The following is a 14,287-nucleotide window of genomic DNA, read 5'->3' on the forward strand; positions in this document are numbered from 1 at the left end:
CTTAATAGTTTTTTTTCTAATTATGATTACTATCTAAAATTTGATACCTTTAATTTTTTAATTATTAATTATCTATCAAAACAAATTTGGAAAGAAATATATATTAGATTTTTACACAATAATGAAGATGCTACTCAAAAAAACTCAAAAATAAAAAATAAAAAAACTTATAGAGATTTTTTTCGAAAATAACAACTTTTATTCAAAGTTGGTTATAAAGAATGATTACTTTGATGTAATATTAAGATTATTTAATCTTCTAAAAAGTAAATTATCAAAATTTTGATCCATTTAGTATACAAATAAAAAATATATACCCAATTACAATTGATTGAAATTATTACAATCAAAAAGATCCATCAAATATTTTATATGTCTTTTATTTAGCCTTATATTATAATCAACTTTCTAAGAAGAAAAAAATTACTTGTACTTTGTACTAAAATAGATAAAAATTAAGAATTCAAAATAAAAATAAATATTAGATTTAAGACTATGCAAACATAAATTAGAATTACTTGTAAATTGGTATATATATGATGTTAGTGAATACTTGTGGGAGCAATGTGAAAATCTTATAAATGTATTAGGAAATTGTTTATGTTTTTCAATAATAAAATCTATCAACATCAAAAATTAACCAAGGACAATAAGATGGTATAAAAAAAGTCAAAGGATCAAGTCTTAGAAGTTTTTCATAAGATGGAAAGCCAATACTTAACAAATTTATATGAAAAATTGTTATTTACAAAATTGCTACATGAAGCACTAAGGTTGTTTCAACCTTCACAGTATTGGAATTAAGATGATGATCATCAAGACAAACATGTCTCTTTTTAAATAGATAGTAAGATATAACTTATTTGGTACCGCAATCTTGAAAGAGATTCTTGATGCTCAGTAATACTACTACATGCGGATATTTTACTTAATTAAATTTTTTCCATCAATGCAAAATTTATTTAGTTCTAAGCCTTTATACAAGAGACATGTTTTAAGATTCAAGATTTTCCTTGAGCCAGAAGACAAAAAAAGTCATATGTCTAGCCTAAAAGCACAAGGGTGGGAGAATTTTCTAAAATATATTAAAACAAAGAATTAGAAGAGAGGCTTGTTGACAGCATGCTACACTTGGAGCTAGCCAAATTTAAACATCAAAACTCAAAAACTCAAAACATCAAAGCCTTTTGAACTTAGGTCAATCTTGTGAAAAAAGAAATCAAAAATAAAAAGAAAGAAAGGATTTTGCATTACTCCTTGCCAATTAGTTGCACAAGTGCAAAACCTTAGAATCTCTACCAGCAATTGAAATTCTACTAGGCAGTTTTTCATACTCAAGTTGACCTATTCATCAAAGAATGATTACTGTATGGAGAAAAGGGAATTTGTTCCATTCATTGACATCAAGCAATAACTTGTTGCCCCCTCTGTCTACTATCTGTACAGTTAAGGAATGGTGAACCCTGGCTGAGTTGATTGGTCGAACCACCGATGACGTGGATAGCCACGTCATCCTCGGGAGGAAGTTTCTTACGAGGAGGCCAAGCGAGCAAGCGAGGCCCCGCTGTGAATCGTACTAGAAACCCTCGTCACTGTGAAATCACATTGGCCTGATTCGATTTCGTGTCTCTGTCGATTAGCCGCGAGTAGGCGAAGTAAAAATTATCTTGGACCTTTAGTTCTGGTGCCGAGATTGGAAATTGATGGGAGGAGGTGCATAGAAGAGCTTGTAAAAGGTTGCGGTGCGATCCGGCTGTGATAGTCAGTCGACTTTCCTGGCATTCCAGGTGACGATTGCAGGCATGGTGTTTGTGGATCGGTGATTATCGTTGATGCCGTCATCTTATTTGGCTGGGGTTGTGGAAGCTGAGGTTGGTTTCTCTGGTTACATTTGGCCTGGCGGAGTTAGGGTTTGTGGTTACTTGAACTGTGGAAGCTGCTGTATTGAGATTCCTTGGAAAGAAGGTTTAGGGTGCGTTTTCTTGCGCGAAGGATTCTGAATTTTGTAGTGGTAGCAATCATCATGACTTCTTCAATCTGTGATGATTTCGTGCAGTAGACGGTTGTAACATTTCCAATTACGAACGGAATGGTGTGTAGGGTTCACATATTGCAAGGGCTATATGCTTTGTGACTTGGTGGTATATAGAGGTGTAGTTACAGTGTTGTAGCAACGCTTTCGTTGTGATTCTATTACACCTATTACAGTCAAAATAGATACCACAGAGGACCCCGGGTTTACCATGGGAGAACATGATGATGAGGAGCTCCAGCGGGCTTTTCGAATGAGTCTGCAGCCTGCTCCTGATGCCAAGCGCAGTAAACCTCGCGATGTTACAGGTTTTACTGAATCACCAGAAGCTATGGACCGGCGACTTCAGCGGGAGCTTCGAGCTGCTGCAGCAGAACAAAGAAGATTGTCTGCCCTTGGGACCCTCGATCCATCTTCTTCTGTGTCAGTTGACAATACTGTTGCCTCACCCCTGACTAAACTCAGGACGTCTACGAAGCCGACGGACCGATTCGAAGGTCTTGTGCCATTGCGGGATGCCGTAGAGAAAACGAACTCGAATAGAGCAAAGAGGAGAGTGGAGGACGAGCCTCAACAGCTGCCGTTGCGAGTGGCTGAACAGTTGCACATGATGATATTTGGTGGCAATTTCTCCAAGGATGTTCTCTGCCAGTGGTGTCACCAAGGCTTTAGGTTTGAGTCCAGATATATCCTGCCTTTTTATTTATTTTTTTATCTTTATATCTTCCTGTAAGGTGTATTGAAGTTTTAGAGAACGGTGGGCAGAATCTTGGTCTACAGCTTCAGGGACATAATTTAAGTTCCTGGAAGTGGCTTGCCACATCACCGAATCGATGCTGACGATGCACTGCAAAGTCCAGTTGGTTCAATCTTCAAGGCAGCTCCTGCTAGCTTGTTTTCAAAGGGATTTGATAATACATTCACGTTTCATGTTAAGCGTTTTGTTCAGACATGCAGTCTAGCTAGACCTACATCCTTCCCCCGTAATATCACTATTTTTTAGCTTGGTAGACGCTGCGGTTTTTAATCCTCTAATTGAATGTGTTTAGGAATCTTCATGTTTATTGTGTTCGTTGTGATAAAGTGTCCTTCTGTTTGAAAATCAAAGTAAGGCATAGATTAACCTCGTATGGTACGTATGTTACATTTGGGACTGTTTCCTACATAAGGATCGGCGAAGGAAATTTCCAAGGTCGTAAGGCTCTGGGATTTTGCAGGTTCAGTCCTGATGCAGAGACATCATTAGGCCTTGTTCAACGGGAAGGGGGTCCTTGTGGAGTCTTGGCTCCAATTCAAGTGAGTTTGTGTACCTCACCAGTATTCTCCTTTCAGGGGTCTCGATGCCTTAGTACTACTAAGGGCGGATACATCCCTCACTTCGAACTGCTGTCGTTCTGAAAAGTCGTTACAAAGATTCGTTGAAGACTGCCTTACATAAAAAGAACCGAAATTACATATTAATCTAAAACGTTGATGCAGTCAGTCGACCGTCTGAATAGCAGAATATAAAAATCTGATGTTTCAATATGCACGTAGCTGCACTTGGGGAATGTTAGCTGATCCAATTGTCGGACATCCGCACTAGGAGTTGATAGGTTTTAGATTGTTGTGAAGCAATTTGAATTCGAAGCAGACAAACGGTTCGTTATTTAGTGGCAGAAGTCTGAAAATCCTGAAGGGTCTCATTGTTTTTGACAACAGGCTTTGGTTTTGAAGTATCTTTTATTTATAACGGAAGATGAGGAGGACATTGGTATGAAAGGCAAACCTGCCTTGCGATCCTCTCCTTTGAAGCCACTTCTGACGGGCAGTAATGATGCAGTCGAAGTTAAGCTGATATTTTCAGATACCCAAAGAACCTGGTATGGTGATGATTATGTTGCAAATAACTATCTGCTCTAATGTATTCATGTTTGAAAATGGTTTGTATTTCACTGGGAGGCAGAGGTGATAATCCTTAGCCAGGGTCTCAGCTTTAGTCCTTAGAAGCCCTCATTAATGTATTAGTTTGAACTTGATCCTTGCTTCTTTTAATTGTTTTCTCTTTATGAACTATTAATTTAGAAACCTCTTTGCAAAATTTTATTGCTATTTCTGAAGTTGGTTTTAGCGACTCAATTTGAAGTGGACAATAGCTATGATTCATTCAGAGGTACATTATATTTTGTTCTACTTTTTGCCTATTGAGATAACATGGGTCAAATTAATTGGGATTACATCCTTGATGTTTTCGAAAATCGTTTGTTCTAGTTTCTATCTTTACTTTTAATTTTAATTTTAATTTGATTTAAGCTGTGCAAGATTAGAGAGGATGAAGAGTTTACACTTCTGCTCTCCTTGCGATTGGCTTGCAGGGCCCTTGTTCAGGCTATGGCTGAGACACTTTGGCGTGCTGGAGGTAAGCGAAAAGCTGTGGTTGCTGTGTTAGATATCCCTGAAATGTATTGCGAGTATGGCAGCAATGAGCAAGAACAGGATGAGGTTTATCATCTAACTCTCCAAGATTTTCTGTATAGAATCTGTCACACTAGCGTACAAGATTCATTGCTGCTTCTCTTTAATTTTATTTTTTTAGTTCTTTTCTTCTTTACAAAATGCGTTACTTCCAGCTCAGCTGCTAATTCTTAACGTATCTATATCAGTTGTATCTTTTCATGTATGTTTGTCCCTTCGGGCTATCTTTTTGTACGAGGAGGTTTGTTGTTTACTTAGGCATGACTGGTTGCTGTATTAGGCTATTGCAAAGGCGTTGGAAGTGCTCTGTCTCAGCTCTGGGAAGGAGTTGCACCGATTGATCAGAGTGTCTACAGTGACATCCATTTCCACTCTACACCAACAACTCTGCAGTTTGCTACCTGAATTCAGAAGTCCATGGGGAGCTCTTCTACTTTTGTTCTCGCTTCTTCTGTCCAGAGGCCTTGTGAGTATTTATTTGATTCCTGTCGCTTGTGGGGAGTGTCATGTCCTGCATGCTCTACCACTCAAGGGGTTTGGCTGATGTAAAAATATATATATATATATATATATATATATATATATATATATTGGGTCTAATTGCTTACACTCTTGGACTTGGGGTAATGCCTTTTATTTTGTTTTTTTATGTTTTTTTGTTTTTATATCTTGGGTTTTCCTGTGGTTCTTGGCTGCTTCTGACTACGGGTTTGGTACCAGGACTTGGTTTACTCTGACAGGGATGATCCAGTTCAGCCCATGGTGACATCTCCATTTGGTCATGCCTCTCAGGTATCCTGCTCATTATTATTTCTCTATTCACGTACATTTGTATTACTTCCATTAAACTGTTGATCATGTCTTACAATAATTTGAACTTCAGCATTGTTGTGTAGGACGCTAGTTTTAGCATAGTACATAATTGCTGTTGTCTCATGCAAGTTAGAGTGGCAAAAAAAAAAAAAAAAGAAAAAAAAGAGAAGAGAGTATCGAATGCGAACTTTTTGGGAACACTTGTATTTGGTGACTTATTTGCATGACTGCATAATCTGAGTAGCTTTCATCATAGTTGCCATAGGGTGTGCATCATGCTGATGTTCTGTGTGGACTGGCTTAATGCAGGAAATTGTGAATCTCCTCCTGTGCGGACAGGCCGTTTCCAATGTATTTGATAATAACATGGACTTAGGGGGTGTTAGTATAAAGGGAATTTCAACTGATGTTGAAGTCGGGTTCCTCACTCTCCTTGAATCACTCAATTTATGTCGAGTCGGCCGCAACTTGAAATATCCTAGGTGGCCTATTTGGGTGGTTGGGAGTGAATCTCATTACAGCATTCTATTTGCTCTCGATCCTTCAGTGCAAGAGGAATCAGACATTGAGGACCACGAGATACGAGTGCGTCAAGCATTTGATGCTCAGGACCAGAGTGGCGGAGGAGGGTTCATTAGCCCTGAAGCTCTGCAAAAGATTTTGCTTGACCTCAACATTCAAGTGCCGCAGGACATGCTGAACAACCTTTGCAGCAGTGACATTGTAGTATGGAGCGAATTATGGCAAGCCCTTCTGCAAGTTGACAGGAGCAAAGGTGGCCTGAAGGACCCCGGTGCTGTTCTTGGCAAGCGACAGTTTAAAGTTTTTCACTTCAATGGAATTGCCAAGACAGTAGCCTCCAGTGGAGATGTGACGCAGCAACGGCCGCGATTGACCATGATTCGGGTATCTGTCCCTCCCAAATGGACCCCTGACACAGTCCTGGTGGAGGAGTACAAGGCGATGCAGCAATGTGAGGTCTCTCAAGGCTCTGCAGTCGCGGGTGCTTCAATTCCAGAACCTGCCCAGCATGCCCCCCTTGTTGATTGCATACGCACACGGTGGCAACGCGCAACTTGTAACTGGACCGGTGATGCCCCCAGTATCGTGTAACAGTTCAGTTTGACTCTCATTACCAGATACTTTATTTTCCAATTTTCCAATTTTTCGATTTTTTAAAATTTGTAGTTTACTTTCTTACTATTTTCCAATCGCCTCCCTTCTTTTTCATTTTCTGTACCCCTCCCTTTATCTGATGGGCAATGCCATTGTCCGATTTATGCCAACTTTGATAGATTTGTAGATTTTCAGATGAGTCGGTCTTGACGAGTTGCTGAGTTGTCTTTAACAGGGTGTGCTAAACTGTACTATTTCCCCCCTATGAATAGTGGTACTACTTGAGATTTACAGGTAAATTTGGTGACTAACAGGTTGATCAGCAATCGATATTTTGCTTACCGCGGATTTACGTCTGCGTTGCTAACTTTTGTGAAATCCTTCTTTTGTAAATTCCGTTCATGTGGATCGTAGTCTAACTGTATGGTTTAAAAGTAGCTTTAGTGTTACAACCATGCTGGTCTGCAGTAGGTTGAAACCAGCATTTGAAGCCAGCCCTTCTCAGACAATACAGAAGCTACTATGTTCTCTCTTGGACTCGAGACCTCTCATTGTGTGAATGCGACGTTTGTGTTACCATGAGTTTTTCTCGTCTGAGTCTACTGCCACAAATGGTCCCGAATCCTTTATCACCAGTCTAAACTGTTTCCAAGAGGAATAATTAGAACTTGAAAGGCCTTCGAAGTGATTGCTCTTCAAATGACTGATGGATCATACATAAATTTACTGCGCATTACATGTGGATCAAACTGGCTCACCGTTTCATTTTGTTACTTTTTTGTAAGATTTAAGGCTCTCCTATTTGGTGTTGAAGATAGAAGGGTCTTTGTACCAGAGGTCCAGGATCTTCACCTTGGGCTTTCTAATAATCGATCAGTTCACATGCATAGCTTTTTGGCACGATGAGGTAAGATTTTTTAATTTTTTATTCCTGATCTGCAGAATCTGTGCAGGATCTTTGCCTTCTCTGTCATTTTTTTTGTCACTTACCCATGCGTTTTCGTCACTTCTTCCAAGTACAGCCAACATCTGCTGTTGAGTTACTGCAGGCTATCACTCAGTATTCTCTGTACATGAAAACTTTGATGCTCAGAATGCTCACAAGCATAATGAATAATTTTCAAATGTAGGTTGTACTCTTTGATGATAACTGATTTGGATCCAGGTCCCCATGCTTTAAATCTGACCATTGTTCAAAGTACACCAATGCAGACAATGGGCTATGGTTTGCTGTGCACTCAAACCCTAAATGTCTTTCTGTCTTCAATGTGCTACCCATCCAGACTAGAGAGTCGGCAACTAGGCCGGATCTCAATGGCACTCCACAAACCCTAATAGCCATTTTACTCTAACAAACTAGAAGGTGGGAGGATTGAAGATTTTTGAAGGGTTTGAATCAAGTACTGTGAAAGTGACAGGATCCTTGATGAGCTTACTTCTCGATCCAGAATGTATCTCAAGTTTCTTGAAACAAGAGATAACTATCAACTGTACTGAAGTAATGAATTTATAATAGATTCTATTTGGGAAAGAATACTATACATTGTTTAATAACTACCTTTTTAATGACAAACAAAACGTATCAGTACTCCATAGAGTTTTCAATTTAGTATGTTGATATATCTTCCAATGGTGCATTGGAGATCTAGATTTATTGTTAAAGACAGATCTTCAAAATTATTCAATCTTGAACTATCAATACAGAGAGATTTGAAGAATAGAATATCATACACTGGACGTGATTGGTAATCATATCTTGCAGAAGTATAATCCTGTTATGATGTATTGTGAAAAGTTCACACCAAACAACAGTTTTCATCAAGTTTTATAAGTTCCCTCCAAATACATACATATATATTACAAAAGTTTGCTTGTACCTTTCAGATATCTTTGATCATCTAAGGTACAAGGTAAAAGCAGGGAATGTACTAGTACTTTTCTGGAAATGAAACACTTCTTCCGATCAAATAACCAGATACCAATCTAAAGTACAAACTTTCAGACAATTTGAATTAAAATTACAGATGTTAAAATCAAGCATGATCTCAACTTCCATGCTCCATTTTATAGAACATTAATATCATGATTATTTATTAGAAACGAAAAGAAAGCAAACACCATTAATTCTTATCATTTTGAAACATTGGTGAAATTTTGGGTGTTGGTTACTTGAAAGTTTGTAGATTCAGCAACAGAATCATTGTTTGAGTTAATCTCCATGTCACAACACATTCTAGTTCCTTCTCCAAGAGAAACCCTCCATCTTCTCAACATTTTTGTTTTTATCTTTCACTAATACACCCCTTTTAATCTTTTGAAACTTTGTGAGTGAGTTGAATAATCATGTGACAGGACTTCACACCAAAACGTGTCTGTTCTTGTTTTTGTTATTGTGTGTTTTTGTTTTTGTTTATTTTTTCCTATTTGGCTGTTCAGCTTTCATGTAACTTTATCACAAACCACTAAAGGTGGATGCATGGGCTCATGGAGCTGATGACCTTGGTGGCAGAATGAATGACAAACACATCCACTATGCACTATGGGTGGCACTTAAAGGAGTGCTGGGGCTGAATTTCCCCTAGAACCCTACCATGGTAGCCTTTTTTCTATCATCCATGAATAGATATCAGGCAATTTCAACAAAATAATTTACATGCCCACCCCCAGTATATCAATCCAAAGGCACCATCAGATGCTGGTTGTAAGCCAATATCTAACACAATTTATACCAGTGTCGGTGCTGCCCAGCTTGCTGCCCGCCCACTGTCCATGGGCAGCGGGTCGGGCAGCAACTAGACTGGAATCTGGATGGATGAAAACTGCGGCCACTATACGGTTTTAGGGGCTATTCAGCCAGAGCGCGCTTAAAGGAGGAGTACTAGGTCTGGACTCACTGTAAGAATGCCTACTTGTATGCCTGCCTGCTATTGACTTCATTCCCTTCTCCATCTCCCAGTTAGCAATGAAGGCAGACCCAGCCCACACCCAACACATTCACACATACACAGGACTTGAAGTCTCTTATTGAAGACTCAGTCTTGAGTGGTGGAGTCTGCTCCTACTCATCTTCATCAAAGCTTGCTTGCTTCTCGTGTCAGTGAGGAAACGGCTGTTTGCACACTCATCCAATGTGGTGGGTGTCTAAGTCCACTGGGAGGTTTGCATCAGTGTGGAAGAGCCATTTGCATTCATCCGAGCTGGGAGTCATTGCAGCTGGCTTTTGTTCTTCTGGAGTTGGACGGCTTTGCTGGCTCTACGGATTGTGGGGGGTGATAGCATCTGTAGGGGATCTTGCCTACAGAGTTGCTTCTTCATGGTGCTCTTGTCTGATTTTTTGCTTCTTACCATTTACTTATATTTCACTTTTTCACTTCTCGCCTTCTAATTTTAAACAAGATGCATTTTTTAATCTTATCATTATTATTGTTATTAGTGTTATTGTTATTTTTAACTCACCCACAAAGTAATAATTTCTCACAACTTATTTTTGGCATCAAATTAGTGATAGTAGAATTCAACTATTACAGAAGAAAAGAAAAAAGAAGAAAGAAGAAAACATCAGAAGAAAGAATGAAAGAAAAGAAAAGAACCCCAAATGTGAGAGGCAATGAAACATGATCAAGTTTTCGGCACGGCAATTCAACACGACCTGGGAAGCGACGGATGGATCAATTTCCGAATTTATCCCAAGCCTGGGCATTCCTCATCATTGCTTAACACTCAATCAGTGAAAGATCAGAACCTTTGTCCTCATCACAGTGTCTCATACAGATAATTCATTACCTGCCTCGCGAAATGAATCCCGCTTCATGATGAGTAGCAAGCTTAAACATCTTGGAGCTTGTTTCCTGGGGGAGCGTATTATGCGTTGCGGCATTGGTATTGACGCACTGCGCACCCATCTCTTGCATTGCCGAGTGGGAGTGTGTTAGCGTGATGTATCATATCCGAGAGTTGGAGCAAATTCCCTTGGCTTGAGGAACCGTTTCAGACCATGCGAGAACGGTCTGATTGTTGTCTGCATGTTCAGAAGTTGGAACGAGCAGGTGGGGATGTTGTAACAGTCCCTGGAGGCCAATTCTGTAAGACACAGCGTCGTTTGGCAGGGGGAACCGGCTGCAGTGCAAAGGGTGGCATCATGGGGTAGGATGTGGCAAGAGTGACTGGGTAGATCCTCCTTGTCTACCAGTAACTCCACTGGAGAAGTGCCGTGGCAGAGCAGTCATGTGGCCCCCTTTTGTCAGTTGCAGACAGACAGACAGACAGAGCGCGAGGAAAGGAGGGAGAGCGAGAGAGAGAAAGAGAGAGAGAGAGAGTAAGGTATATCATCACATCAAGCAACTTACCCAGCTGCAGAAGAAGCTATTTGGTGGATCAGTTGCGTGTTTGTCGCCCCCGTTTGTCCCATACCCGGGAGAGAATGTGGTCACAGAGCAAGCTTGACTCCCATTAACGCCGTCAAATCCCGTGAACCCCTCGCCTTACACCTTACACACACTCACAAGACTCACTCGGGCCTCTCTACCTCACAACACGTCCATTCCCCTGCGTTTTCCAGTGTTTCTGTCGTGGCTCGCAGGTTACTCTCGTCTCGATCAAAAGTCTCTGTACCCTGATTGCTCGAGTGGATTGGTAGCTGGAATATTATCCTGGCAGGCTTGTTTGGTGCTGGAGCATTACAGTTGGCTCACCGTGCTCATCACTGTAATTAGTACTGCGGCGCCTGTGCGCATGCGCAGGGATATCTTGGATTCTTGCTCCTGTACGTGTGTATGTACGATGTGGGTGGTGACATTTCATGGCTTTGGCTTTTGAGGAGCGGATGCAGCTAGAGTGGTATCTTTTCTTGGAGTTTTCTTCCGGTTGAGCAGTTTCTGAGAGCATGTTGATCATTTGGCCATTGAGAGGAGGAAATTTCAATCTGTGTTTTGGATGGAGTGTCTAGGTAGTATCTGAGCTGATTGCTGAGTAGTGCGTGTATGACTTTCTTAATACTGAGTATGCGTTTCCCGTTAGGAGCAGTTCCGTAGGTCTCTTTCTCTCTTTTGCTCTGATAGGCTTCGGGTGTTGCGAGTCAGAAAGAAGCTACCTTATGCCAAGGTTGGTTGAATTTCAACTATTGTGTTATCAATTCTGGGCTTTTTCTGGTTCTTTTGGTCAAATGAACGTGTGGTGAGTTAATCGTAATGGTTAGGCACGAAAGTGTCAGTTTTGGAAATATTTTTGTCTCCCTTTCTCTCATGAATGTAGCGCTTCTGTGAGCTAATACTTCCCACCTCCTTGGTAAAGATATACTATAAGATATGAACGACGTTTGCTGCTCGGATGACAATATACTACCACGTCTCATGAATATTGCTTCAGCTAATGACTTAGACAGTGGGGTTTTTTTATATTGAATTTCGTATCTCATCACACTTCAAGCAGACTGGGACGTGATAGCAGTGTAGTCCTTCTTTAATATATAATAAAATAAATAAATAAATAAATATTATCTTAAATAAAAACTTCTTTTTTTCAATCTTTTGAGTGCGTCAAAGAATTTCCTTTCTGTGTATCGCTCTGTTGTGTCACTCAGAATTGCCGAGCAATGAGGGAGGCCATGTACGTGATGCTACTGGTGGTTTTCTATACAGGTATGCATAAAGTTTAGATGACCTTTCCCCCACATTCTTCATTAAATCCCTCCAAAAACCTTATCATATTTGTTCAAATTGTGACTCAGAATAGAAGCTTAAGGCTTTAGGACATAAACCTTTGGGTGATAACGTCCTTGTAACACATGTAAATTTTTTTCACAGTTGAATGCTGCCTGCGACTATTGTCTCTAATTTTAATCATATTCTGTGAGTTTAGGCGAGGCTGCGCTTGGCATTGGACTTCGCCACTCTCAGGTTAGTATTTTATCCGCATGATAAATATTGGTGGAAATGCTGTATGCTTCACGAAAGATTTGAATCACTTTGACATGCAAATTTTCGTTTTCGTGAGCAAGGTGGTCTTCTTGATTGAAAGATTCCTAAGCTTTCGCCCCCGAAAACCATCGAAACGCGAGGCAGGCTGGGATTAATTGGCTTACGGCTAACAGTGGGACGCCAGAGAAGCACGGGTAGCGCTCATTGAGAATCTTATAATTGAAAAATCTCACTCACGTAAACATTCAGCTTCAATTGTCAGGTCGTTTCACCCATATTTGAGCAAGTTTACACGTCTGAAACTTGCTGGTAATCTTGACTATGATAGTACGGGGTTCAAAACGCTTACAACATGTGAGAAGCATAAGCAAGCAACCCCTAGAATTCCCTGAGCAGGTTGCAGTATGATCTTGGAGTAGAAGCATGAAGACTGATCAATCTCTTTTGAGGAATGGCTAATTCACACGCAGTTAAAATACCTTGCTGAAAATTGACCCTACAATAGTGATGATCTGAACCTATAATTATTATGTGTGTTCTCTTCTCCTTTCTTCTACTCTTGTTTTCTTATCAACCCCTGAGATTATACAGGTACTCACTCCTAAATAACATATGAAGTAAGTTCATCTTCACCGACCCCGTCCTGTTCGACATGTCCTGCAGACCACAGAAAACTCTGAAATGGACACTACGACGCTCACCAGCGCTACAATCAGACTCACAAATGGAACGACACTCCGGATTGCTCCAGTTACGACTCTACTCTACAACCTCCACAGAAATGTAAGCCTCGCAAGTACTCACAGGCGGAAGTTGGGCGATTTCAGGGAGTGCTCGCCGTGCACATGCTGTGACTCCAGCCGACGATGGTGCTTACCCACAGTCTGCTGCTACCACATTAATTGTGGAGTTCGAGACCTCCCCTTCGGCCTCTGCTCTTTCACTCCCATCTCCTGTTCCTGTCTAGGTTGTAGAGACTAGCCCATTACCCACTTCTCCTGCAGGATCCGTTAGAGATAGATGCTAGAATGGATGTTATCTTATTGTCCAGAATCACTGGAGATTTTCAATAAGCAATTGTCTCTAAATGGGGAAGTTGCGTTCGTTTTTCTGGCATTTCATTATATGAGAATTTACCGACAACGATTCATTCCAGCTGCTTGTCTTGGCATTCATCATATTGCTGCTACTGTGTGTTGTGTGGACCAACTATGTGAGAAAAGTAGCTTAATTAGGTGTAGTTCCTTTCTCTTGTAGTTCATGTGAGTAGCTTGGTTGCTTGGTGTTCTCACACTGCTTGATAAAAGCCAATTAGAATCTTGATATTTTAAATAGCATTATCAGTTTCATTAACATTCATTGAACATTGAACATGTGTATATATATATATATATATAACTTAGCTAAGGAATTGAGATTATGAATCCTAATCTCCCAAATTATATTTTCTAGAGCAATGAATGAGTGCAAGCTCCAACACAAGTAAGAATATTATGCCTATTGAGAAGTTGTGAATGGAGGAACATACTTTTGTCAATGTTCCATTGCAACAACTTGAAATTGAAATTTACACATTATAGTTATTGGATGCTAAAATGATTGTCTTGAGAAATTTCTACAAAAAATCAAGCTCTATTTTAGCTTAAAATATGTTTAATATCTTAATGAACTTTATATGACTTGGAAGATTGTACTTTGTATTAGATATGGCAATTTTAAATATAATGTCATGCCTTTTGGACTTACAAATATTCCAATTACTTTTTAGTATTTGATGAATAATATATTTTATAAAAATCTAAATAATTTTATTATATGTTATTTAAATATATATATATATATATATATATTTATTTTAAGAATATAAAAGAACATAAATAACATATTTGTCTTGTACTACAAAAACTTAGAGATGTATAATAATACTTTAAGATGGAAAAATGTGTCTTTCACTTAA

General features: G+C 39.7%; 2 protein-coding genes and 1 long non-coding RNA gene across 10 annotated transcripts; 2 read left to right on the forward strand and 1 right to left on the reverse strand.

Annotated features, from left to right (window-relative positions):
* Positions 1 to 1,563: 1,563 nt before the first annotated feature.
* LOC112283530 (uncharacterized) lies at positions 1,564 to 6,952 on the forward strand. Its single transcript, XM_024522338.3, has 7 exons — positions 1,564 to 2,704; positions 3,250 to 3,328; positions 3,734 to 3,894; positions 4,387 to 4,513; positions 4,767 to 4,952; positions 5,207 to 5,278; positions 5,609 to 6,952. The coding sequence occupies exons 1-7, from the start codon at positions 2,244 to 2,246 to the stop codon at positions 6,410 to 6,412; spliced, it is 1,890 nt and encodes a 629-aa protein (XP_024378106.1). The 5' UTR covers positions 1,564 to 2,243; the 3' UTR covers positions 6,413 to 6,952.
* Positions 6,953 to 8,399: 1,447 nt separating this feature from the next.
* On the reverse strand, positions 8,400 to 10,339 carry LOC149989170 (uncharacterized). The gene is made up of 2 exons (XR_016503391.1): positions 10,199 to 10,339; positions 8,400 to 9,796 (listed from the first exon to the last, which is right to left on the reverse strand). It is a non-coding gene; the product is annotated as an uncharacterized LOC149989170 (long non-coding RNA).
* A 97-nt stretch (positions 10,340 to 10,436) lies between these two features.
* LOC112283531 (uncharacterized) lies at positions 10,437 to 13,485 on the forward strand. 8 transcript variants are annotated; one of them, XM_090251341.1, is made up of 5 exons: positions 10,437 to 10,735; positions 11,994 to 12,051; positions 12,272 to 12,309; positions 12,411 to 12,524; positions 12,994 to 13,068. In XM_090251341.1, exons 1-4 carry the CDS (start codon positions 10,640 to 10,642, stop codon positions 12,483 to 12,485), a joined length of 267 nt encoding a protein of 88 aa, XP_090107467.1. In that variant the 5' UTR covers positions 10,437 to 10,639; the 3' UTR covers positions 12,486 to 12,524; positions 12,994 to 13,068. The 8 variants fall into 8 exon arrangements, 7 of the variants coding, with proteins under 7 accessions (XP_090107467.1, XP_090107466.1, XP_090107465.1 ...); XM_090251340.1 differs by having other exon boundaries at positions 12,431 to 12,524; XM_073534633.2 differs by lacking the exon at positions 10,437 to 10,735 and adding an exon at positions 10,742 to 10,994 and having other exon boundaries at positions 12,431 to 12,524.
* Positions 13,486 to 14,287: the final 802 nt, after the last annotated feature.

Source organism: Physcomitrium patens, chromosome 6 (assembly GCF_059467195.1).
Source record: "Physcomitrium patens ecotype Gransden chromosome 6, ASM5946719v1, whole genome shotgun sequence".
Taxonomy (NCBI): Eukaryota; Viridiplantae; Streptophyta; class Bryopsida; order Funariales; family Funariaceae; genus Physcomitrium; species Physcomitrium patens.